The sequence below is a fragment of the Oncorhynchus kisutch genome, linkage group LG3, assembly GCF_002021735.2.
Source record: "Oncorhynchus kisutch isolate 150728-3 linkage group LG3, Okis_V2, whole genome shotgun sequence".
NCBI lineage: Eukaryota > Metazoa > Chordata > Actinopteri > Salmoniformes > Salmonidae > Oncorhynchus > Oncorhynchus kisutch.
The window spans coordinates 65,961,564-65,989,352 of NC_034176.2; the positions used below are offsets into that span (position 1 = coordinate 65,961,564).

General features: G+C 44.8%; 1 protein-coding gene across 4 annotated transcripts; it reads left to right on the top strand.

Moving 5' to 3' along the window:
* Nucleotides 1-433: 433 nt before the first annotated feature.
* LOC109887650 (hepatocyte nuclear factor 4-beta) lies at nt 434-27,789 on the top strand. Of its 4 annotated transcripts, none has more exons than XM_031811037.1 (10): nt 434-1,025; nt 3,610-3,775; nt 18,721-18,815; nt 21,349-21,455; nt 22,239-22,394; nt 22,600-22,687; nt 22,898-23,050; nt 25,410-25,700; nt 26,001-26,123; nt 26,515-26,965. In XM_031811037.1, coding segments are annotated over exons 1-10 (1,296 nt in total). In that variant the 5' UTR covers nt 434-910; the 3' UTR covers nt 26,517-26,965. The 4 variants fall into 4 exon arrangements, with proteins under 4 accessions (XP_031666897.1, XP_031666880.1, XP_031666906.1 ...); XM_031811020.1 differs by having other exon boundaries at nt 435-1,025; nt 26,851-27,789; XM_031811046.1 differs by having other exon boundaries at nt 435-1,025; nt 25,410-25,673; nt 26,515-27,789.

Here is a 27,789-nt window from a genome sequence, read left to right on the forward strand (position 1 = left end):
CCCCTCCCCGTTGTGAAACAGAGGAGAGTGCAGACCTGTTGAACTAGCAAACTCTGCCCCCAGTGGTGAAATATGGCACTCTCTCATCCAGTTACAATAATACTCAAACTTGAGAATCTGGCATCTTTTGTCCATAGAAGTCTACTGAAATTACAAATATCAAACATTGATCAGCGGTACTGAAATACCTTGAATTCTCAACTGACCTGAAGTTACTGATAACACACTGTAATGATGACCTTTGATCTGGTCATATACTTTAGTTTTTGCTGTCCTTTTTTCCTCAGCCGTAAAAGTGATTAAGATAAGGTAGCTCCTTGACTGTTTTGGCTGTTTTTTCTCTTCCCAGTGAGTCATGTTTACCTGCCTACATCTGAACCCTCACCTTTATTATACTCTACTCTGATAAGAGAGTCACAAACAAACAGTGGGCCAAATCTCAGTGTCTCTCTCTTTCCCTCCTTTAGAAGGCCGTTTGGGATCTGTCACACTGATCTGGAACATTAGCTACCAGCTAAATACATACTGGATAACTTGTTCTGTTATACAACCTGAGTAAGAATTGCCTGCCAGGAATACTGGGATGAGAAAAGGAAGAATCTAAAAGGTACACATGATTCACTGGGCCAAGGAAAACATCAGCACAGGACAGGAACCAGGACTTTGGAGGCCTGTGACGAGTGGAGGAATAGCAGCGTCACACAGAATGACAACACATTGATTTACCTGAGCTAGACAATCAGGAAGACACAGAGGAATTAAGTGATTGCGCTGAAATAGTGGGTAATTTTGGAACAGAGTGGTGAACTGAAGAGGAAGGTCGTGCAGCAGCCTGTTCTGGTTCCTTTGCTCATATAAATCAGACTTTTATTTGGGCCTAGTGTGGCCTCCTGAAGCAGTGACCAGAACCATGAAGCTGTCAGGGAACGTGCTGGATCTGGACTCCACAGACTACAGCACCACCCTTGATCCCTCCTACACCATGCTGGAGTTTGACAACCTCAGGGTGTTTCCCGTAGAGACAGGTACGTCTGGTATAATGACACCTTTACCTGTCTGTCTTTCACTCATAGACTGGTGCACAACAATACCAAAACACTGGTCTGACATTTTGAGGGGGTTTGTATGATATTCAAATGACATTCAAATAATATAAAATGTATATATTTATATTTTTATAGGTTCAAATTCATGAGTAGATCTTGGTAACTTTTTAAAACCTGTTCTTTCCATTCAGATGGGGGGAGGCTTGCATAAAAGACACAGTGCCCTTGGAAGAACATGGTTTTAAAAAGTACTCTCAGCACTTTACAATGTACTGTGGCAAGAAAAAGTATGTGACCCCTTTGGAATTACCTGGATTTCTGCATAAATTGGTCATTACATTTGATCTGAGTCACAACAATAGACAAACACAGTCTGCTTAAACTAATAACACAAACAATTATACGTTTTCATGTCTTTATTGAACACACCGTGTAAACATTCACAGTGCAGAGTGGGAAAAGTATGTGAACCCTTGGATTTAATAACTGGTTGACCCTCCTTTGGCAGCAATGAACTCAACCAAAAGTTTTCTGTAGTTGCGGATCAGACCTGCACAATGGTCAGGAGAAATTTTGGCCCATTCATCTTTACAAAACTTTCAGTTCAGCAATATTCTTAGGATGTCTGGTGTGAACCACTCGAGGTCATGCCACAGCATTTTAAATCGGGTTGAAGTCAGGACTCTGACTGGGCCACTCCAGAAGGCATATTTTCTTCTGTTGAAGCCATTCTATTGTTGATTTACTTCTGTGTTTTGGGTCGTTGTCCTGTTGCATCACCCAATTTCTGAACTTCAATTGGCAGACAGACAGCCTTGTATTCTGAAAAATGAATTCCCAAGTTTTTCGATGATAGCAAGCTGTCCAGGCCCTGAGCCAGCAAAGCAGCCCCAAACCATGATGCTCCCTCCACCATACTTTACAGTTGGGATGAGGTTTTGATGTTATGTGCCTTTTTTTCTCCACACAGTGTTGTGTGTTCCTTCCAAACAACTCAACTTTAGCTTAATCTGTCCACAGAATATTTTGCCAGAAGGGCTGTGGAAAATCCAGGTGTTATTTTGCAAACTTCCAACGCGCAGCAATGTTTTATTTGGACAGCAGTGGCTTCCTTTCATGAACAACATTCTTGTTTAGTGAATTACGTATCATGGACAAGTCAACAGAGACGTTAGCATGTTCCAGAGATTTCTGTAAGTCTTTAGCTGACACTAGGATTCTTCTTAACCTCATTGAGCATTCTGCACTGTGCTCTTGCAGTCATCTTTTTCTTGCCACTATAGCTCTCATGCACACAGGAATTTGTAAGACCATTTTCTCATGGCATGGATACAATGACATCAGCTCACATTCCACAAAATGCTGTGAATGCAACGGTCATTACTCCCGGCAATACTGAGAGTGATCTAAAGACCTCCCTCTTCTGCTTTCCCTTATAATCTAATTTGAATTGATCATTATCATCATTAGGAGTCTGTTCTGCTGAATCAGGTCCTTTCTTTGGCACTTTTAAGGAGATGCTTTACCAGCAGACTGCTCTCCAAGGCAGATAGCTGTGTGGCAGATGTATTCTAATCTCTTAATTCAATCGAACTGATCTTTGACCACAGAAAGCAGTCTCCATGTTAAATTGTTATCCCTGGCTGCTCAGTCTCCCAGCTCTAAGTGTGCAATTTTAAATACATTACAGCCTGGGGGCATTGTCCCTGTGACTGCACAAACACTACACCAACAAAGTATATTTGACGGTCAGTGGTTTTAAGAGAGACAATCCTGCAGCGATCGAACACTGACAGGACACAATTTAGAGCAACACTGAGGGAGATTGAATTAAAATGGAGCTCCCAGTGTAAAATTAGCCAGTGGACTTTGTCTTTGCCACTGACCTGAATCTGCTTTAATTAAATGGGGAGTTTCCTCTTCCTCTGAGTAATAAGCAGCAGTGGTCCTCTGAGGGCCTGTGAGTCTGGCAGTAACATACAGCAGTGATATCTCTACCTATAACCCTGCTTTTATTACCCCCTCCAAACCTCATCAGACCTGGGGAACAACACAACGCTGCCATTGTTCTTACAGCCCTATAAGCTCACAATCAACACATTTCTGCCTTTGAAAGTTATGTGTTTTTATGTGCAGCACAAGGTTATTACCCTTCATGGAATGAACAGGGATTCATTAATCACCTTAGCTGATGATGGCGTTGATTAATTATTCGCTCTGTAATCGTGCTTATCTGCTGTCACACAGCGTTGACAATCTCTCAGCTGAGTGATCCGCTCTCTGCAGACACTGTTGGGGCTTATTAGCAAGGCTCGGAGATGTTTACTTATTCATCAGCAATGGGGGGCGCTCTGTAAAAGTAGAACAGTGTCCTACAAGACCCTATTCCATTGTGCATCTCCAAAGCTTTCTAATGTTAGCCTGAGGTCATCAGTAATATATATCCTCACATGTCTCTCCCCAAGTCTCAAGAGTGAATTGAACACATGCAGTAGCTACACACCAGACCTCCAGTGTGCTGTAGTGTATGAATCTCAATCATTTTCTTGTGATTGACTGACAGAGTTGATGATGCCGGAGCCTGCCCCTCTGCTGCCACAGACCAACGGGAGCGTGTGTTCCATATGTGCAGACAGGGCCACAGGTAAACACTACGGTGCTTCCAGCTGTGACGGCTGCAAGGGCTTCTTCAGGAGGAGCGTCAGGAAGAACCACGCCTACACCTGCAGGTGAGACTCTTCACCACACATGTCACTGAAAAAGAGGACTACATCTCAAATGACACCCTATTCACAATATATTGCCCTTTTATATATATATATATATTTATTTACAGAATAATACGAAATGCTCTGAGAACAGGTTGGATCAGATATAAAAAGATATATATTTTTTATATCTGATCCAACCTGTTCTCAGAGCATTTCGTATTATTCTGTAAATAAATCCGCAGCACTCCATTTAATATGATATGTTACTGTAACGGTGTTCTTCGTTTGTTGAAAGAGAGTCGGACCGAAATGCAGCGTGGTGGTTACTCATGTCTTTAATGAAGAAAAGTGACGATACATGAAATAACTATAATAAATACAAAACAACAAACGGAACGTGAAACCTAATTACAGCCTATCTGGTGAAACTACACAGAGACAGGAACAATCACCCACGAAATACAAAGTGAAACTCAGGCTACCTAAATACGGTTCCCAATCAGAGGCAACGAGAATCACCTGACTCCAGATTGAGAAGCGCCTCAGGCAGCCAAGCCTAACTAGACACACCCCTAAACATAGCAATCCCAAATCCTATAAAACCCCAATACGAAACCAAACACATAAACCCATGTCACACCCTGGCCTGACCAAAATATATAACGAAAAACACAAAACACTATGACCAAGGCGTGACAGTTACGGTTCGGTTCCTATGGTACAGTTGAAGTTTACATACACCTTAGCCTAAAAATGTCCTGTCTTAGGTTAGTTAGGATCACCTCTTTATTTTAAGAATGTGACATGTCAGAATAATAGTAGAGAGAATGATTTATTTCAGCTTTTATTTCTGACATTCCCAGTGGGTCAGAAGTTTGCATACACTCAATTAGTATTTGGTAGCATTGCTTTTAAATTGTTTAACTTGGGTCAAACATTTCAGGTAGCCTTCCACAAGCTTTCCACAATAAGTTGGGTGAATTTTGTCCCTTTCCTCCTGACAGAGCTGGTGTAACTGAGTCAGGTTTGTAGGCCTCCTTGCTCACACGCTTTTTCAGTTCTGCCCACAAATTGTCTATGGGATTGAGGTCAGGGCTTTCTGATGGCCACTCCAATACCTTGACTTTGTTGTCTTTAAGCCATTTTGCCACTACTTTGGAAGTATGCTTGGGGTCATTGTCCATTTGGAAGACCCATTTGCGACCAAGCGTTAACTTCCTGACTGATGTCTTGAGATGTTGCTTCAATATATCCAAATAATTTTCCGCCCTCATGATGCCATCTATTTTGTGAAGTGTACCAGTCCCTCCTGCAGCAAGCACCCCCACAACATGATGCTGCCACCCCCGTGCTTCATGGTTGGTGTTCTTCGGCTTGCAAAAAAGCCTCCCCCTTTTTCCTCCAAACATAGCAATGGTCATTATGGCCAAACAGTTCTATTTTTGTTTCATCAGACCAGAGGACATTTCTCCAAAAAGTACGATCTTTGTCCCCATGTGCAGTTGCAAACTGTAGTCTGGCTTTTTTATGGCGGTTTTGGAGCAGTGGCTTCTTCCTTGCTGAGCGGCCTTTCACGTTTTACTGTGGATATAGATACTTTTGTACCCGTTTCCTCCAGCATCTTCACAAGGTCCTTTGCTGTTGTTCTGGGATTGATTTTCACTTTTCGCACCAAAGTACGTTCATCTCTAGGAGACAGAACGCGTCTCCTTAAGCGGTATGACAGCTGCGTGGTCCCATGGTGTTTATACTTGCGTACTATTGTTTGTACAGATGAACGTGGTACCTTCAGGCATTTGGAAATTGCTCCCAAGGATGAACCAGATTTATGGAGGTCTACTGCTAGAAGGTAAGCCGTGAAATACATCTACAGGTACACCTCCAATTGACTCAAATGGTGTCAATTAGCCTATCAGGAGCTTCTAAAGCCATGACATCATTTTCTGGAATTTTCCAAGATGTTTAATGGTACAGTCATCTTAGTGTATGTAAACATCTGACCCACTGGAATTGTGATACAGTGAAATAATCTGTCTGTAAACAATTGTTGGAAAAATTACTTGTGTCATGCACAAAGTAGATGTCCTAACCGACTTGCCAAAACTATAGTTTGTTAACAAGAAATTTGTGGAGTGGTTGAAAAACGAGTTTTAATGACTCCAACCTAAGTGTATGTAAACTTCTGACTTCAACTGTATGTATTCATTTCTGGATGTCCATCACCCATTTAGTATTATATGTTATAAATTACAATTCATATTATATGTTACGAATTTTCAAAACGTGCAATATGTTACGAAGTTGCTAAATATATGAGATGTTATGGTGGCTAACGTTAGCATAAGCTAGGGGTTGGTGGTTAGGTTTAAGAGTTTCTGTTTATGCTGGTATCAAGCCTTGGGTTGCACGGGCCAATTACAACTTGGTGGTTAGGGTTAAGTTTAGGACTAGGTTAAAGGGCTAGGTTTAGGAAAGGGTTAGCTAAAAGGATGAAGGTTAGGGGAAATGTTAGCAGAAAGGGTTACGGGAAGGGTTCTCTAACATGCTAAGTAGTTGCAAAGTAGCTAAAAAGTAGTAAGTAGTTGGAAAGTTGCTAATTTAGCTCAAATGATAAAGTTGTCTGTGATGAGACTCAAACTCTCAATCTATTGGTTTCTAGAAGTTTGCGTTATACCCCCACCCATACACCTCAACCAACCACCCTACTTTAAGTAACCATCTGTCTTATGGAAGCATACCAAATGTAACATACTGTATCATACTAATTTCAGTGTCCCGGATTTACAATTACTCTGTTACATCTAGTCTATGAGACCAGGCTGGATCCCCATTTAGTGCGCTACTTTTGACCTGAGACTAAATGGGGAAATAGGGTGTAATTTCAAATCAAATCAAACTTTATTTGTCACATGCACCGAATACAGCAAGTGTAGACTTTACTGTGAAATGCTTACTTACAAGCTCTTAACCAAGAGTGCAGTTCAAGAAGAGTTAAGAAAATATTTACCAAGTAGACTAAAATAAAAAGTAACACAATAAGAATAACAATAACGAGGCTATATACAGGGGGCACCGGCATCGAGTCAGTGTGCGGGGGAACAGGTTAGTTGAGGTCATTTGTACATGTAGGTGGGGGTGAAGTGACTATGCATAGATAATAAACAGCGAGTAGCAGCAGTGTCCAAAAGGGAGGGTGGTCAATGTAAATTGTCCAGTGGCGATTTTATTAATTGTTCAGCAGTCTTATGGCTTGGGGGTAGAAGCTGTTGAGGAGCCTTTTGGTCCTAGACTTGGTGCTCCGGTACCGCTTGCCGTGCGGTAGCAGAGAAAACAGTCTAACTGGAGTTCCTGACAATTTTATGGGCTTTCCTCTGACACCGCTTATTGTATAGGTCCTGAACGGCAGAAAGCTTGGCCCCAGTGGAGTTCTGCGCCGTTCGCACTTCCCTCTGTATTTTTTTAATATTTCTTTTTATTTCACCTTTATTTAACCAGGTAGGCTAGTTGAGAACAAGTTCTCATTTGCAACTGCGACCTGGCCAAGATAAAGCATAGCAGTGTGAGCATACAACAAAGAGTTACACATGGAGTAAACAATTAACAAGTCAATAACACAGTAGAAAACAAAGGGGGGGTCTATATACAATGTGTGCAAAAGGCATGAGGAGGTAGGCAAATAATTACAATTTTGCAGATTAACACTGGAGTGATAAATGATCAGATGGTCATGTACAGGTAGAGATATTGGTGTGCAGAAGAGCAGAAAAGTAAATAAATAAAAACAGTATGGGGATGAGGTAGGTGAAAAGGGTGGGCTATTTACCAATAGACTATGTACAGCTGCAGCGATCGGTTAGCTGCTCAGATAGCTGATGTTTGAAGTTGGTGAGGGAGATAAAAGTCTCCAACTTCAGCGATTTTTGCAATTCGTTCCAGTCACAGGCAGCAGAGTACTGGAACGAAAGGCGGCCAAATGAGGTGTTGGCTTTAGGGATGATCAGTGAGATACACCTGCTGGAGCGCGTGCTACGGATGGGTGTTGCCATCGTGACCAGTGAGCTGACATAAGGCGGACTTGTAGATGACCTGGAGCCAGTGGGTCTGGCGACGAATATGTAGCGAGGGCCAGCCGACTAGAGCATACAAGTCGCAGTGGTGGGTGGTATAAGGTGCTTTAGTGACAAAACGGATGGCACTGTGATAGACTGCATCCAGTTTGCTGAGTAGAGTGTTGAAAGCCATTTTGTAGATGACATCGCCAAAGTCGAGGATCGGTAGGATAGTCAGTTTTACTAGGGTAAGCTTGGCGGCGTGAGTGAAGGAGGCTTTGTTGCGGAATAGAAAGCCGACTCTTGATTTGATTTTCGATTGGAGATGTTTGATATGAGTCTGGAAGGAGAGTTTGCAGTCTAGCCAGACACCTAGGTACTTATAGATGTCCACATATTCTAGGTCGGAACCATCCAGGGTGGTGATGCTAGTCTGGCATGCAGGTGCAGGCAGCGACCGGTTGAAAAGCATGCATTTGGTTTTACTAGCGTTTAAGAGCAGTTGGAGGCCACGGAAGGAGTGTTGTATGGCATTGAAGCTTGTTTGGAGGTTAGATAGCACAGTGTCCAAAGACGGGCCGAAAGTATATAGAATGGTGTCGTCTGCGTAGAGGTGGATCAGGGAATCACCCGCAGCAAGAGCAACATCATTGATATACACAGAGAAAAGAGTCGGCCCGAGAATTGAACCCTGTGGCACCCCCATAGAGACTGCCAGAGGACCGGACAGCATGCCCTCCGATTTGACACACTGAACTCTGTCTGCAAAGTAATTGGTGAACCAGGCAAGGCAGTCATCCGAAAAACCGAGGCTACTGAGTCTGCCGATAAGAATATGGTGATTGACAGAGTCGAAAGCCTTGGCAAGGTCGATGAAGACGGCTGCACAGTACTGTCTTTTATCGATGGCGGTTATGATATCGTTTAGTACCTTGAGTGTGGCTGAGGTGCACCCATGACCGGCTCGGAAACCAGATTGCACAGCAGAGAAGGTACGGTGGGATTCGAGATGGTCAGTGACCTGTTTGTTGACTTGGCTTTCGAAGACCTTAGATAGGCAGGGCAGGATGGATATAGGTCTGTAACAGTTTGGGTCCAGGGTGTCTCCCCCTTTGAAGAGGGGGATGACTGCGGCAGCTTTCCAATCCTTGGGGATCTCAGACGAGATGAAAGAGAGGTTGAACAGGCTGGTAATAGGGGTTGCGACAATGGTGGCAGATAGTTTCAGAAATAGAGGGTCCAGATTGTCAAGCCCAGCTGATTTGTACGGGTCCAGGTTTTGCAGCTCTTTCAGAACATCTGCTATCTGGATTTGGGTAAAGGAGAACCTGGAGAGGCTTGGGCGAGGAGCTGCGGGGGGGGCGGAGCTGTTGGCCGAGGTTGAAGTAGCCAGGCGGAAGGCATGGCCAGCCGTTGAGAAATGCTTATTGAAGTTTTCGATAATCATGGATTTATCAGTGGTGACCGTGTTACCTAGCCTCAGTGCAGTGGGCAGCTGGGAGGAGGTGCTCTTGTTCTCCATGGACTTCACAGTGTCCCAGAACTTTTTGGAGTTGGAGCTACAGGATGCAAACTTCTGCCTGAAGAAGCTGGCCTTAGCTTTCCTGACTGACTGCGTGTATTGGTTCCGGACTTCCCTGAACAGTTGCATATCACGGGGACTATTCGATGCTATTGCAGTCCGCCACAGGATGTTTTTGTGCTGGTCGAGGGCAGTCAGGTCTGGGGTGAACCAAGGGCTGTATCTGTTCTTAGTTCTGCATTTTTTGAACGGAGCATGCTTATCTAAAATGGTGAGGAAGTTACTTTTAAAGAATGACCAGGCATCCTCAACTGACTGTAGTGCCTTACGGTCAGATGCCGAGAAGTTGCCATACCAGACGGTGATGCAACCGGTCAGGATGCTATCGATGGTGCAGCTGTAGAACCTTTTGAGGATCTGGGGACCCATGCCAAATATTTTCACTCTCCTGAGGGGGAAAAGGTTTTGTCGTGCCAGCTTCATGACTGTCTTGGTATGTTTGGACCATGATAGTTCGTTGGTGGTGTGAACACCAAGGAACTTGAAACTCTCGACCCGCTCCGCTACAGCCCGGTCGATGTTAATGTGGTCCACGATCAGCTCCTTTGTCTTGCTCACATTGAGGGAGAGGTTGTTGTCCTGGCACCACACTGCCAGTTCTCTGACCTCCTTCCTATAGGCCGTCGTTGTCGGTGATCAGACCTACCACTGTTGTCGTCAGCAAACTTAATGATGGTGTTAGAGTCGTGTTTAGCCACGCAGTCGTGGGTGAACAGGGAATACAGGAGGGGACTAAGTACACACCCCTGAGGGGCCCCAGTGTTAAGGATCAGCGTGGCAGATGTGTTGTTGCCTACTCTTACCAGTTGGGGGTGGCCCGTCAGGAAGTCCAGGATCCAGTTGCAGAGGGAGGTGTTTAGTCCCAGGGTCCTGAGGTTGGTGATGAGCTTCATGGGCACTATGTTGTTGAACGCTGAGCTGTAGTCAATGAACTACATTCTCACATAGGTGTTCCTTTTGTCCAGGTGAGAAAGTACTTCCGGCGCCGACAGAGATGGCCGCCTCGCTTCGCGTTCCTAGGAAACTATGCATTTTTTTTTTTACGTGTTATTTCTTACATTAGTACCCCAGGTCATCTTAGGTTTCATTACATACAGTCGAGAAGAACTACTGAATATAAGAGCAGCGTCAACTCACCACCAGCACCACCACCAGTACGACCAAGAATATGACTTTTGCGAAGCGGATCCTGTGTTCTGCCTTTCACCCAGGACAACGGAATGGATCCCAGCCGGCAACCCAAAAAAACGACTTCGTAAAAGAGGGAAACGTAGCGGTCTTCTGGTCAGACTCTGGAGACGGGCACATCGTGCACCACTCCCCAGTATACTTCTCGCCAATGTCCAGTCTCTTGATAACAAGGTTGATGAAATCCGAGCAAGGGTAGCATTCCAGAGGGACATCAGAAACTGTAACGTTCTTTGCTTCACGGAAACATGGCTCACTGGAGAGATGGTATCGGAGTCGGTGCAGCCAGCTGGTTTCTCCACGCATCGCGCCGACAGAAACAAACTTCGTTCTGGTAAGAAGAGGGGCGGGGGCGTATGCCTTATGGCTAACGAGACGTGGTGTGGTCACAAAAGCATACAGGAACTCAAGTCCTTCTGTTCACCTGATTTAGAATTCCTCACGATCAAGTGTCGACCGCATTATCTACCAAGGGAATTCTCTTCGATTATAATCACAGCCGTATATATTCCCCCCCAAGCAGACACATCGATGGCTCTGAACTAACTTTATTTGACTCTTTGCAAACTGGAATCCATACATCCTGAGGCTGCATTCATTGTAGCTGGGGATTTTAACAAGGCTAATCTGAAAACAAGACTCCCTAAATTGTATCAGCATATCGATTGCGCAACCAGGGCTGGCAAAACCTTGGATCACTGCTATTCTGACTTCCGCGACGCATATAAGGCCCTGCCCCGCCCTCCTTTCGGAAAAGCTGACCACGACTCCATTTTGTTGATCCCTGCCTACAGACAGAAACTAAAACAAGAAGCTCCCACGCTGAGGTCTGTTCAACGCTGGTCCGACCAATCTGATTCCACACTCCAAGACTGCTTCCATCACGTGGACTGGGATATGTTCCGTATTGCGTCAGACAACAACATTGACGAATACGCTGATTCGGTGTGCGAGTTCATTAGAACGTGCGTTGAAGGTGTCGTTCCCATAGCAAGGATTAAAACATTCCCAAACCAGAAACCGTGGATTGATGGCAGCATTCGCGTGAAACTGAAAGCGCGAACCACTGCTTTTAATCAGGGCAAGGTGACCGGTAACATGACCGAATACAAACAGTGTAGCTATTCCCTCCGCAAGGCAATCAAACAAGCTAAGCGTCAGTATAGAGACAAAGTAGAATCTCAATTCAACGGCTCAGACACAAGAGGTATGTGGCAGGGTCTACAGTCAATCACGGATTACAAAAAGAAAACCAGTCCCGTCACGGACCAGGATGTCTTGCTCCCAGGCAGACTAAATAACTTTTTTGCCCGATTTGAGGACAATACAGTGCCACTGACACGGCCTGCAACCAAAACATGCGGCCTCTCCTTCACGGGGCGGCAGGGTAGCCTAGTGGTTAGAGCATTGGACTAGTAACCGAAAGGTTGCAAGTTCGAATCCCCAAGCTGACAAGGTACAAATCTGTCGTTCAGCCCCTGAACAGGCAGTTAACCCACTGTTCCTAGGCCGTCATTGAAAATAAGAATTTGTTCTTAACTGACTTGCCTAGTAAAATAAAGGTAAAATAAAAAAATTAAAATAAAAAAACTGCAGCGAAGGTGAGTAAAACATTTAAACGTGTTAACCCTCGCAAGGCTGCAGGCCTAGACGGCATCCCCAGCCGCGCCCTCAGAGCATGCGCAGACCAGCTGGCTGGTGTGTTTACGGACATATTCAATCAATCCCTATCCCAGTCTGCTGTTCCCACATGCTTCAAGAGGGCCACCATTGTTCCTGTTCCCAAGAAAGCTAAGGTAACTGAGCTAAACGACTACCGCCCCGTAGCACTCACTTCCGTCATCATGAAGTGCTTTGAGAGACTAGTCAAGGACCATATCACCTCCACCCTACCTGACACCCTAGACCCACTCCAATTTGCTTACCGCCCAAATAGGTCCACAGACGATGCAATCTCAACCACACTGCACACTGCCCTAACCCATCTGGACAAGAGGAATACCTATGTGAGAATGCTGTTCATCGACTACGGCATTTAACACCATAGTACCCTCCAAGCTCGTCATCAAGCTCGAGACCCTGGGTCTCGACCCCGCCCTGTGCAACTGGGTACTGGACTTCCTGACGGGCCGCCCCCAGGTGGTGAGGGTAGGCAACAACATCTCCACCCCGCTGATCCTCAACACTGGGGCCCCACAAGGGTGCGTTCTGATCCCTCTCCTGTACTCCCTGTTCACCCACGACTGCGTGGCCACGCACGCCTCCAACTCAATCATCAAGTTTGCGGACGACACAACAGTGGTAGGCTTGATTACCAACAACGACGAGACGGCCTACAGGGAGGAGGTGAGGGCCTTCGGAGTGTGGTGTCAGGAAAATAACCTCACACTCAACGTCAACAAAACTAAGGAGATGATTGTGGACTTCAGGAAACAGCAGAGGGAACACCCCCCTATCCACATCGATGGAACAGTAGTGGAGAGGGTAGTAAGTTTTAAGTTCCTCGGCATACACATCACAGACAAACTGAATTGGTCCACCCACACAGACAGCATCGTGAAGAAGGTGCAGCAGCGCCTCTTCAACCTCAGGAGGCTGAAGATATTCGGCTTGTCACCAAAAGCACTCACAAACTTCTACAGATGCACAATCGAGAGCATCCTGGCAGGCTGTATCACCGCCTGGTACGGCAACTGCTCCGCTCACAACCGTAAGGCTCTCCAGAGGGTAGTGAGGTCTGCACAATGCATCACCGGGGGCAAACTACCTGCCCTCCAGGACACCTACACCACCCGATGTTACAGGAAGGCCATAAAGATCATCAAGGACAACAACCACCCGAGCCACTGCCTGTTCACCCCGCTATTCTCAGAAGGCGAGGTCAGTACAGGTGCATCAAAGCTGGGACCGAGAGACTGAAAAACAGCTTCTATCTCAAGGCCATCAGACTGTTAAACAGCCACCACTAACATTGAGTGGCTGCTGCCAACACACTGACTAAACTCCAGCCACTTTAATAATGGGAATTGATGGGAAATGATGTAAAATATACCACTAGCCACTTTAAACAATGCTACCTAATATAATGTTTACATACCCTACATTATTCATCTCATATGTATACGTATATACTGTACTCTATATCATCTACTGCATCTTTATGTAATACATGTATCACTAGCCACTTTAACTATGCCACTTTGTTTACATACTCATCTCATATGTACAGTGCCTTGCGAAAGTATTCGGCCCCCTTGACCTTTGCGACCTTTTGCCACATTTCAGGCTTCAAACATAAAGATGTAAAACTGTATTTTTTTGTGAAGAATCAACAACAAGTGGGACACAATCATGAAGTGGAACGACATTTATTGGATATTTCAAACTTTTTTAACAAATCAAAAACTGAACTTGGGCGTGCAAAATTATTCAGCCCCCTTAAGTTAATACTTTGTAGCGCCACCTTTTTCTGCGATTACAGCTGTAAGTCGCTTGGGGTATGTCTCTATCAGTTTTGCACATCGAGTGACTGACATTTTTTCCCATTCCTCCTTGCAAAACAGCTCGAGCTCAGTGAGGTTGGATGGAGAGCATTTGTGAACAGCAGTTTTCAGTTCTTTCCACAGATTCTCGATTGGATTCAGGTCTGGACTTTGACTTGGCCATTCTAAAACCTGGATATGTTTATTTTTGAACCATTCCATTGTAGATTTTGCTTTATGTTTTGGATCATTGTCTTGTTGGAAGACAAATCTCCGTCCCAGTCTCAGGTCTTTTGCAGACTCCATCAGGTTTTCTTCCAGAATGGTCCTGTATTTGGCTCCATCCATCTTCCCATCAATTTTAACCATCTTCCCTGTCCCTGCTGAAGAAAAGCAGGCCCAAACCATGATGCTGCCACCACCATGTTTGACAGTGGGGATGGCGTGTTCAGGGTGATGCGCTGTGTTGCTTTTACGCCAAACATAATGTTTTGCATTGTTGCCAAAAAGTTCAATTTTGGTTTCATCTGACCAGAGCACCGTCTTCCACATGTTTGGTGTGTCTCCCAGGTGGCTTGTGGCAAACTTTAAATGACACTTTTTATATCTTTAAGAAATGGCTTTCTTCTTGCCACTCTTCCATAAAGGCCAGATTTGTGCAATATACGACTGATTGTTGTCCTATGGACAGAGTCTCCCACCTCAGCTGTCGATCTCTGCAGTTCATCCAGAGTGATCATGGGCCTCTTGGCTGCATCTCTGATCAGTCTTCTCCTTGTATGAGCTGAAAGTTTAGAGGGACGGCCAGGTCTTGGTAGATTCGCAGTGGTCTGATACTCCTTCCATTTCAATATTATCGCTTGCACAGTTGGGATGTTTAAAGCTTGGGAAATCTTTTTGTATCCAAATCCGGCTTTAAACTTCTTCACAACAGTATCTCGGACCTGCCTGGTGTGTTCCTTGTTCTTCATGATGCTCTCTGCGCTTTTAACGGACCTCTGAGACTATCACAGTGCAGGTGCATTTATACAGAGACTTGATTACACACAGGTTGATTGTATTTATCATCATTAGTCATTTAGGTCAACATTGGATCATTCAGAGATCCTCACTGAACTTCTGGAGAGAGTTTGCTGCACTGAAAGTAAAGGGGCTGACTAATTTTGCACGCCCAATTTTTCAGTTTTTTGATTTGTTAAAAAAGTTTGAAATATCCAATAAATGTCGTTCCACTTCATGATTGTGTCCCACTTGTTGTTGATTCTTCACAAAAAATACAGTTTTATATCTTTATGTTTGAAGCCTGAAATGTGGCAAAAGGTCGCAAAGTTCAATGGGGCCGAATACTTTCGCAAGGCACTCTATATACTGTACTCAATACCATCTACTGTATCTTGCCTATGCCGCTCTGTACCATCACTCATTCATATATCTTTATGTACATATTCTTTATCCCCTTACACTTGTGTGTATAAGACAGTAGTTTTGGAATTGTTAGTTAGATTACTTGTTGGTTAGTACTGCATTGTCGGAACTAGAAGCACAAGCATTTCGCTACACTCGCATTAACATCTGCTAACCATGTGTATGTGACAAATAACATTTGATTTGATTTGAAAGTGGAGTGTGATTGAGATTGCGTCATCTGTGTATTTGTTGGGGCAGTATGCGAATTGGAGTGGGTCTAGGGTGTCCGGGAGGATGCTGTTGATGTGAGCCATGACCAGCCTTTCAAAGCACTTCATGGCTACTGACGTGAGTGCCACAGTGTTTTAAACATATACATATTTCACCTTTATTTAACCAGGTAGGCTAGTTGAGAACAAGTTCTCATTTACAACTGCGACCTGGCCAAGATAAAGCAAAGCAGTGCGACACAAACAATAACAGAGTTACACGTGGAATAAACAAGCGTACAGTCAATAACACAGTAGGCAAAAAATAGTCTATATACAGTCTGTGCAAATGGCGTGAGCAGGTAATGCAATAAATAGGCCATAGTAGCGAAGTAATTATAATTTAGACTAACACTGGAGTGATAGATGAGCAGATGATGATGGGCAAGTAGTGATACTGGTGTGCAAAAGAGCAGAAAAGTAAATAAAAACAATATGGGGATGAGGTAGGTAGATTGGGTGGGCTATTTTTAAAGTTAGTAAGGGAAATATAAGTCTCCAACTTCTGCAATTTTTGCAATTCGTTCCAGTCATTGGCAGCAGAGAATTTGAAGGAAAGGAGGCCAAAGGAGGTGTTGGCTTTGGGGATGACCAGTGAGATATACCTGCTGGAGCGCGTGCTATGGGTGGGTGTTATCATGACCAGTGAGATGAGATAAGGCGGAGCGTTACCTAGCATAGACTTATAGATGATCTGGAGCCAGTGGGTCTGGCGACGAATATGTAGCGAGGGCCAGCCGACTAAAGCATACAGGTCGCAGTGGTGGGTGGTATAAGGGGCTTTGGTAACAAAACGGATGGCACTGTGATAGACAACATCCAGTTTGCTGAGTAGAGTATTGGAAGCTATTTTGTAGATGACATCGCCGAAGTCGAGGATCTGTAGGATAGTCAGTTTTACTAGGATAAGTTTGGCGGCGTGAGTGAAGGATGCTTTGTTGTGAAATGGATTGGAGATGTTTGATATGTGTCTGGAAGGAGAGTTTACAGTCTAGCTAAACACCTAGAATATGTGGACAACTACAAATCCCTTTGTCAGAACCGTCCAGAGTAGTGATGCTAGTCGGACGGGCAGCTGCGCGCAGCGAACGGTTGAAAAGCATGCATCTGGTTTCACTAGCGTTTTAGAGCAGTTGGAGGCCACAGAAGGAGTGTTGCATGGCATTGAAGCTCGTTTGAAGGAACAGCTGGTGCTCTCGTGTAAGCTTCAATGTTGCTTGCCTCGAAGCAAGCATAAAAGGCATTTAGCTCGTCTGGTAGGCTCGCCTCACTGGGCAGCTCACGCCTGGGTTTTCCTTTGTCATCCGTAATAATTTTCAAGCCCTGCCACATCCGACGAGCGTCAGAGCCGGTGTAGTAGGATTCAGTCTTAATCCTGTATTGACGCTTTGCTTGTTTGATGGTTCGTCTGAGGGCATAGATGGATTTCTTATAAGCGTCCGGGTTAGAGTCCTGCTCCTTGAAAGCGGCAGCTCTAGCCTCAATGCAGATGTTGCCTGTAATCCATGGCTTCTGGTTGGGATATGTACGTACAGTCACTGTGGGGATGACGTCGTCGATGCACTTATTGATGAAGCAGATGACTGAGGTGGTGTACTCCTCAATGCCATTGGCTGAATCCCAGAACATATTCCAGGCTGTGCTAGCAAAACAGTCCTGTAGTGTAGCATCCACATCATCTGACCACTTCCGTATTGATTGAGTCACTGGTACTTCCTGCTTTTGCTTGTAAGCAGGACTCAGGAGGATAGATTTATGGTCAGATTTGCCAAATGGAGGGCGGTGGAGAGCTTTGTATGCATCTCTGTGTGTGGCGTAAAGGTGGTCTAGGAATTATTTTTCTCTGGTTGTGCATGCTGGTAAAAAAATTGGTCAAACTGATTTAAGCTTGCCTGCATTAAAGTCTTAGTGCCAGCTTCATTCTGTGGTGGTAAATAGACGGCTACGAATAACATAGATGAGAACTCTCTTGGTAGATAGTGTGGTCTACAGCTTATCATAAGGTACTCTACCTCAGGTGAGAAATACCTAGAGACTACTTTAATATTAGACATCGCGCACCAGCTGTTATTAACAAATAGACACACACACACCCACCCCTCGTCTTACCAGAGGTAGCGTCTCTGTTCTGCCGATGCATGAAAAATCCTTCTACCACTATATTGTCCGTATCATCGTTCAGCCACGTCTTGGTGAATCATAAGATGTTAGTTTTTGATGTCCCGTTGTTAGGATAATCTTAATCGTAGGTCATCAATTTTATTTCCCATTGAATGCACGTTAGCAAGAAGAACATATGGTAGTGGGAGTTTACTCGCTCGCCTACGGATTCACAGAAGACTGCATTTGAGATACCACCAAGGTTCTGTTAGAACTGCAGGTCATTGGAATTATTATTATGCTCACTATTGTCCACCTCCGACCCACATGACAACACAGAGACAAATTTACTGCCAACGACTAGGGCAGCTGGTCTTTTTTTTGTTGCTGAAATTCTGGTAAAGTACTTTCTTTTACAGTGTTCAACCCCCATCTCAATAACTGATTACTTTTTCTGGTGGTACAGTTCTCAACCACATCCATTGTGAAGTGAAAAGTATGAGAGTTGAATTGGCCAAGAATAGAAAGCCAACTTCTGTGTCATAGTCTCTGGGTTTTGTTCAGACAAAGAGAAAATAACCTTAATACAGTGGTTGAAGACTCCAAGTCAACGGTGTGATGAGTTTTACTCTTACATGTGAGAAGTCGATTTTACCACACTGTATAGACTATAGGAGTTGTCATTTCGCAGGTTTCTATGAAAGGTCTGGAACTAAGCGTTAGGAGCCTGTCTGAACATGTGTATGCCCACAGCACTGATCTGACGCCATCACAATTACAGAAGCCCATAGTGTGAGACTTATATCTGATTGTGTGTTACAGAATCTTACAACTGTTGTATTGAAGTGTGTGTGTGTGTGTGTGTGTATGTGTGTGTGGTCGGCAGGTTCAGCAGGCAATGTGTTGTGGACAAAGACAAGAGGAACCAATGCCGTTACTGCAGGCTTCGGAAATGTTTCCGAGCTGGCATGAGAAAGGAAGGTGAGTTTTTTTTGTTTAATCATGACATAGAGTTTACATACTGTATGGCACCATACTACAAAGTAATTACACAATAAATTGCCACATTATTAATTCAAAATATATATTTTTAAAGCCTACCAGCACGCACACGCACATACACACACACACAGCATTTTGTTTTTAAAGCAATAAGCATACAAGTTGACAAATCACAATATTTACCCACATTACATAACCATGTCCAACGCCAAGGGGGGAATTGGGGTTGGCAGGCACGCCAGATGGGGGTGGGTAGTGGAGGCTCAAGCAGGGGTAGTGAGTGGGGTATAGTGTACAAGGTGCTATTCCAAATAAAATAAAATGTATTTGTCACATGCTTCATAAACAACTGAATATTCGAAAGCTAATAACACGTAGAATAAATACACAGGGTAACAGTACAGAGTCGATGTGCAGGGGTATCTAGAACCGAAAAGGGTTCTTTGGCTATCCCATAGGAGAACTCTTTGAAGAAAACTTTTTGGTCCCCGGTAGAACCCTCTTCTTGGAACCCAAAAGGGTTCTCCTATGGGGACAGCCGAAGAACCCTTTTTTCTAAGAGTGTATTCGCCTCTTACTGTGAGGGAAATGCAACAAGATCAACATGCCGCTCTCTTGAGCAATACTGAGTGAGTGGCTGTTTGCAGTGTGCACTGTAGACCTTATCTTCCACTGGCTGCCGCAGATAACCAGGAGAGAGAGAGACGGGATTAGAGGATCCATGAATGGCTCCTCACATGAATAATTAACATGGCTGAGCATGGGCAAATATTTGCTCTGGCTTTTTCAAGAGAGATACTTCTCTTTGCTGAGCCCTCATTCCAGAGGAATGTTCCGTAAGAGAGAAACTGAAGCTGAGTTGAGCCCCCTTAGTGATAGTCAGGGAGAAAGATTCAAACATTTGCCATATTAATTTTGCAGACCAATCAATTAGCATTTAAGAAACTGCAAAGCTATGCCAGAAAATATCAGAACATGCCATTTTGAAAATTTGTATAAGCCTTTGGTTTAATGTTTTTCAATTGTACATTAATCCGGACAACTAATTCTAACAAACCATTTTTGACAACAATCATTATTTGTACTCCTATTCTCCTTGCCGAATGTCCACAGCCACTTTCAATCTATCACTTCACTTATGCTCCGTGGAGGACTAATTTGTGACATCATCACCCATGGCCATGTCTCCAAGGCAGAGGTCTCTCTCTGTCTCTGCAGCTCCAGTTTGATTAATAGGGTCCTGATTGGCTGCTGAGAGGTCAGCTGTGGTGACTGATTGCTCTCAGACTGGGGCTTGTTGTCTGACTTTGTGGAGCAGACTGAAATCAGGCTGAGGTCATCCATTGTAATGATACAGGCACAGAGGTCACTATGAGACAGTCTCCTCTGTCAGACACAATCCCAATCATCAGGCCCTGTACTGTCAGCCTCATGTCATGCCTTCCTTTGCCTAATTACATAGTCAGGTTTAATATGTTGGCAAAATCAGAATCAAAATTAGAGATGTTACTTTTCATACAATGGGGAATTTGGAAATTGAATTTGCACTGAAATAGTCTCAATACAGATGAGTTTCAAAATTAAATGTATAAAAAACATTTAAAACATTAACGCAAGATGCAACAATTTCAAAGATTTTACTGAGTTACATATAAGAAAGTAGTCAATTGAAATAAATTCATTAGGCCCTAATTTATGGATTTCACATGCCTGGGTATACATATATGCATCTGTTGGTCACAGATACCAACAAAAAACATTGCCTCACAATGGGCCTCAGGATCTTGTCATGGTATCTCTGTGCATTCAAATTGCCATCGATAAAATGGAATTATGTTCGATGACCTTACCTTATGCCTGCCCGTACCATAACCCCACCGCCATCATAGGGGACTCTGCTCACAACGTTGACATCAGCAAACCGCTCGCCCACATGACACCATACATGTTGTCTGCGGTTGTGAGGCCAGTTGAACGTACTACCAAATTCTCTAAAACAATGTTGGTAGAGAAATTAACATTAAATTCTCTGCCAACCGCTCTGGTGGACATTCCTGCAGTCAGCATGCCAATTGCACGCTTCCTCAACTTGAGACGTCTGTGACATTGTGTTGTGTGATAAAACTGCACATTTTAAAGTGGCCTTTTATTGTCCTCAGCACAAGGTGCACCTGTGTAATTATTATGCAGTTTAATCAGCTTCTTGATATGCCACACCTGTCAGGTGAATGGATTATCTTGGCAAAGGAGAAATGCTCACTAACAGGGATGTAAACAAATTTGTGCACAACATTTGAGAGAAATAAGCTTTTGTGCGAACTTCCTGGGATCTTATATTTCAGCTCAAGAAACATATGAACAACACCTTACGTGTTGCATTTAGATTTTTGTTCAGTGTAGGTGTATGCTATAATTACAACGTTACCCTTCCATTGAGTATACTTTGTACAAGTAAAACAGTGAACACAAGAAATCCAGGGACTCTCCCTCCCTCCTATTCTTTTATTTCCAGCCGTGCAGAACGAGCGGGACCGCATCAGCAGCCGCAGAGGAGAGGGACAGGGGTTGGGCACTCTGTCAATCAGTGTACTGCTACAGGCAGAGGCCAGCATGCATCAGGTAAGAGACTGTCACTATAAAACCTCTCCCTATTCACAGCCACAGAGTGCTCCAGAGGCTTCCATTTCCCATACAACCCAGAGTAGAGCCCCTTATCTGTTTCTCAGAAACACAGCAGTGGCAAGGCTAGAGATGGAGAGGATACAGGCTGCACTTTAGACAGCCGGCCATTAAGGTCCCCTGGAGATTCAAGCTGAAGACTGGATTCAGTTACTCCTTAGAAATTGCCAAATTGCCCAGAGAGACTCACATCTGATCACAGCAGTCCTATGTAATGGCAGTGCCTGGGCTTGGATTGTGTGCCAGCGTTCAATTGGCTTCAAATACATAATAACAACCAGATATCCTCTTTATATGCGAAAGGAATGCGGCAGAAATGTAATTGGATGATTGACAAATGAACCACAATTTGGCCAGGCTGTTTTCCATTTGGGTCAAGTTTTCATGCAATGTCTCCTTCAATGTGAGTTGTGTGCTGAAGGGGCTCTGATCACCATCCAACAGCATCGTTCCAGAGACAGACCCACCAACAACACACATCCAAAATCCATTTCTCATCTTACACCCTTATATTCTCTATTACCACCATTCTCTGAAGTGACCTTTCCCCTACCCAATACCCTACCTGCCTCTGCTTGCTCTGCCCTTCACGATTGTCCAAGCACCCATCATCTAACCCCTGCACCCTGCCCCATCCATCTCCTCCAACCCTCTCTTCATTCTCACATTACACTGACACCTAGGGCCAATATGGAACCTCTCATTATTGTGTGCCACTCTCAGTTTCCAGCCCTGACCTCCCCTATGAGCTGTGACATCAACACCAAGAAGATAGCGCTCGTGGGGGACGTGTGTGAGTCCATGAAGCAGCAGCTCCTCCTGCTGGTGCAGTGGGCCAAGCGCATCCCCGAGTTCTGCAGCCTCCCCGTTGACGACAGGGTATGGAACTTTGGATGTTATCCTACTTAATGTGTCTGTATGAACATGTGAGCTGCACCTGTCTAAGCAGGCGGTCACATTCAGCCCAGCTGTCTTTGTGTTGGGTTTTGGATCACTAGCTGTTGGAATACTCACGTTGCAGGGAGGGCTGTCTGTGTAATGGCTGCTGTGAGTTGTCTCTGTGCTGTGTCTTGTCTATGTGCAGGTATCCCTGTTACGAGCCCACTCTGCTGAACACCTCATCCTAGGGGTGGCTCGACGCTCCCTGCCTTACAATGACATTATCCTTCTGGGTAAAATATATATATATATATAGATCTCAGCTGAGTCTGGGATGTGCTCTCATCTTTGTTATATAATGAAAATGTTTGATACTAGTAATGTCGACAAGCTATGCTGCTTTTACCATATGTGTATATTGATAAAGGAAGCAGACTTACCTAATGTATAAAGTTTTACTTAATTTATATTATAAGTATTTCATATGTGGATTGTGTTTGCAGGTAATTACTTTGTGATCCCAGTGAGCGGTCCTGAGGTGGAGGTGTCCAGGGTGGCTGCCCGGATCCTGGAGGAGCTGGTCAAGCCTCTGAGAGAGCTGGACATCACCGACAGCGAGTTTGCCTGCCTTAAAACCATAGTCTTCTTCAGTCCTGGTCAGTCAGTCCTTTGGTCACCACCAGCCACCCCCCTGCCCCTCCTCACCTCTCCTCTGTCCTCAGACAAAGGAAGAGTCTTTCGCCAGGAATCTTTTTATTTCACAGTTGTTCTCTCCTGGGACTGTCTCGGCTCTCTCTGTGCTCTGTCCTTGGCCCCCTCTTGGTTTGTCTTGGCCTGGCGGTCTGGTTTCATCGTGTTCTGGGAAGAAACTATTCATATCTGGGCGAGGTTTTGGCAGGGAGAGGTGACTGGCTGCTGGACTTTACAGCCTGCTGGCCTGAGGTGGTGATTACAGCAGCAGAGCCAGGCCACCAGTCTGACAGACTGACTGGCCAAACTGGCACAGCAGTGCACAGCAGTACACAGCAGCATCAGGCCAAGTCTGACACAGATGACTGACTACCTACAGAAATAAACACACCGCATGTGTGCTCAGCTCTGTCCTGTGTGACCCTGCCCTACTACCTTTACCTAACCTTTCTCTAATAATTTCAGTTTAGTTTATTACACATAATGCATTTCAATTAGTAAAGAGGTATATTGTATAATGTCCCCACAGCAATCCCATCTCTCTCTATTCTCATAGGGCCGCAGTTTGAGGATTTGTCTCTCTTAATCTCACATTCTCTCTGTCTCAGGGCTGTGTTATAGAAATTGTTTATCTCACAGTGGTTTCACTCTGTCTCTCAGTATAAGCATACTGTACATGTATGTGTCTCTCATGTACTCTATGTAAAGATGGCGCCGTACTGTATGGCTGCTGTCTTACGTGCTCTGACCCAACTTTTCTATTTTGTGATTCTTTTGGCGTTTATCATTTTCCTATGATCGATGGAATCTTTTGGACATCAGATCGGTAGTTAATAATCTCAATTCTGACTTCAACTTTGATTCATCTGCCCTGGACTCTTTGTGTACCTACAACTGTTACCGTGACTGCTGAATACACTAAGTGTACAAAACATTAAGAACACCTTCCTACTATTGAGTTGCACTGATGGAAGTGGATTTAACAAGTGACATCAATAGGGGACTATAGGTTCCACCTGGATTCACCTGGTAAGTCTATGTCATGGAAAGAGCATGTTCTTAATGTTTTGTACACTCCGGGTATATTCCACCTCAGGACAACATCAAGCTGGCACTTGACAAACTGTACAAGACTATAAACAAGCAAGAAACAATGCACCCGGAGGCTGCTTTTCTTGTTGCCAGTGATTTTAATTCCGCATCACTAAGACTGGTGATGCTCAACTTCTATCAACACGTCTCCTTCGCCACTTGGGGCGTTAAAGTCCCAGACCACTGTTACTCAACCCGCCATGCAGACCCTCAACACATGGGCCCACCAGCGGTGTGTGCTTACACTCCCTGTTCTCCCATGATTGCGTGGCCACGCACGACTCCAACTCCATCGTCAAGTTTGTCCGATGACACGACGGTGGTAGGCCTGATCACCAACAGCCATGAGACGGCCTACAGGGAGGAGGTCAGAGACCTGGAAGTGGATTACAACCTCTCCCTCAAGAACTAGAACAGGGGGCAGGCAAAACGGCAGGTCAAGGGCAGGCAGAGATCAGTAATCCAGATCAGAGTCCAAAAGGTACAGAATGGCAGGCAGTCTCGGGGTCAGGGAAGGCAGAGGTCAATAATTCTGGGTGGTGTGACAAGGTACAGAAACGGCAGTCAGGGTCAGGGCAGGCAGAATGGTCAAACTACAAAACAGGAACTAGAAATAGACAGGAGCAGGGGGAAAAACGCTGGTTGGCTTGATGAACAAAACAAACTGGCAACAGACAAACAGATGACACAGGTATAAATACACTGGGGATAATGAGGAAGATGGACGACACCTGGGCGGGGAGTGGAGACAAGCACAAAGACAGGTGAAACAGATAAGGGTGTGACAGTACATGCCACAAATTGCCAAAGACTACAGCCACCCGAGACATGGACTGTTCTCAATGCTCGTGTCCGTCAGACGATACCTTTGCAACAAGGCTCAAACCAAAAGACTCCTAAACAGCTTCCATCCCATGGCCATAAGACTGTTAAATGGCTAACAACTACTGCTCCCCCTGAAACCTACGCTGCTGCTAAAATTAGTATTGATTTGATTTATTACTACCATTACGCTGATGTCCTAACCGACTTGCCAAAACTATAGATTGTTGACAAGAAATTTGTGGAGTGGTTGAAAAACAAGTTTTAATGACTCCAACCTAAGTGTATTTAAACTTCCGACTTCAACCTGTTTTTGCTTTGTCATTATGGAGTATTGTGTATAGATTGATGTCTCTCTCTCTCTCTCTCTGTGTGTAGTATTAACCCTACCTCTCTCCCCCTGTCTCTCAGACTGCCCAGGGCTGGAGGCCCCTCAGACAGTGCGTCGGCTGCGTTTCCAGGCCCAGGTGCTGCTGGACGAGGCCACCTGTGAACAGCGGGGGCGTTTTGGAGAGCTGCTGCTGATGCTGCCCCCCCTGCAGAGTGTGGCCTGGCAGATGGTGGAGACCCTGCAGCTGGCCAGGCTCCTGGGGGAGCCCAGCGTGGACAGCCTGCTGCAGGAGATGCTGCTGGGGGAGGGGGCCACTGGGGGCCTGAGACAACGCACAGGGCACGGTACACTCCAGAGGGGAGATACTTACAGTAAAAACCCTCAAACTGAATACCACTGACTTTCTCTGGGTTGCCTTACAGATCAACAACAGAGGTCAATAACAATTAAAACCTAAAATAGGTCAACCTAAAATAGGTCAATTCCCACAATCTAATCTGTCCACTGTGCATTGTGTCTTCACTTATGATGTTATCATACTGTTTCATTGTGAACTCTCATTACTGACTTGAGAGTATTCGTAATGAGGGTAACCTTTGAGCTCTTATGGTAACTGGATCAGTGTAGTAGTGTAGTAGTATACAGCTCTTCTCTTCTCTGGTCCTCCTCAGGTCCTAACTCAAATGTAATGGCGTTCCCCCAACCCCAAGATCACACCTTGTCTCAAGACCTACTAGGAGGCCATGTCGGGTTGCCTAACAACTTCACATCAGTCATCCTACCTGTTCCTAGCTGTGAGTACCCCAAAATGTGTCTATGGACAAGTAAATATATGTTGTGTACTAGTATGTATTAGCTAGCTAGAGCAAACAAATACATCATAGTCACCTTGCATGACACCGTTATACACACACACACACCTGTATTTAGCTGTGCAGCAGGTGCGTGAAACCTCAGATGCTGGTTTCCTACCTGTGTCCAGACTGAGTCAACAGGTTTGCTTCACTGAGATCTCCTCACAACACCAAGCAGCATGGTGCTCCTAAGTAAAAGTCTGTCTCGCCAGCCTCATGGTGCTCCACAGTAGCTGTGGGAAAAGACTACCTGTGTAATGCCCCCATACTGTCAAACAGAGGAATAACACACAGTGATCTCACCGTCCCCTGTGTTTTATCACCCTCACAGAGCCAGCCTGGCCCCACAGGAGGCACATGGCCCAGACTGCTCCCCTTGTTTCAGGCCCTCTAACCCAGCCTCGCTTTACAGGAACCTGGGCCCTCTCACCAGCCCTGGTCTTCAGGCTCAGTCCCTACAGCTCTGACCTCACCTGAGGGATGTTGATGTCTGTCTCCCATCATTAATATTCCTATAATTACTACCTTAGTGTCTTTTTTAGGGGATTAGCTCACCAACGGTAACTTAACGTCCTGAAAGAGTACTGTTACGGACCTGTAGTAAAAGCCATGCAATTTCAGTCTCAGTGTGTGTAATGCCAGTCTGATGCCTGTCTCTCTCCAACAGCTCTGCCAGTGGTGCCTCTGGTGCCCACACAGACTGGCACTGAGGTGTACAGACATGGAGAGGGGGCAGACATGCCCATAGAGTCTGCCCACAGCATGCCCATGGCTCCTGTCCACACCTGCCTCTGAGAAGCAGACCAAGCAGCAGCAGCTACTATACAGAGAGGAGAAAAAAGCTGTGTGGTCTAAACATGCACGCGCACGCACACACACACACACACACACACACACACACACACACACACACACACACACACACACACACACACACACACACACACACACACACACACACACACACACACACACACACACACACACACACACACGCATCTAATCAAACCGCGTTTGGTTTGAGTAAAATGTTTGTTTTTGTTAATAACCACTTCGAGGAAATGCAACACATTTTCAGTGCAGCCCCCCGAGCCTCATTGAAGATCGAATGCGGTTCCTGGGGCAAAATGAGTTGCACACACCTGACCTGGTGTTGGTGCATCCAGGCCGTACTACTATATGAACACAACATGAAGTAGAGGCTGTTACATGGACACTACTAACCCAAAAATGGACTTTGACTCAACCAGCCAGTCCTCTCCCATATGCACATTACACACAGGGAATATGATGCACACAATTAATAATTGATCAGGAATTGTTCTTTATGTTAACCATTCACTGACAATTAAAATCAATAAAGACCACAGCTCGATAGTATGTTATCTTTATTAGATCATGGTTGGGTGAGTGAGTTGTGTTGTGTTGGCATGTTAATTAAAGACAGTGATGTCGCAGTGGTGAAGTAAGAACAATTTCATGTTTTTTATATTCAGGATCATTGTCCATGCAGATGTTGGTACTGTTAAACATTTTAAAGTTACTCATAAAAATGTTTTTTAGTTTTTTAAAGGAAATAAATGAAAAATTAATTTGTAGAGCCTGC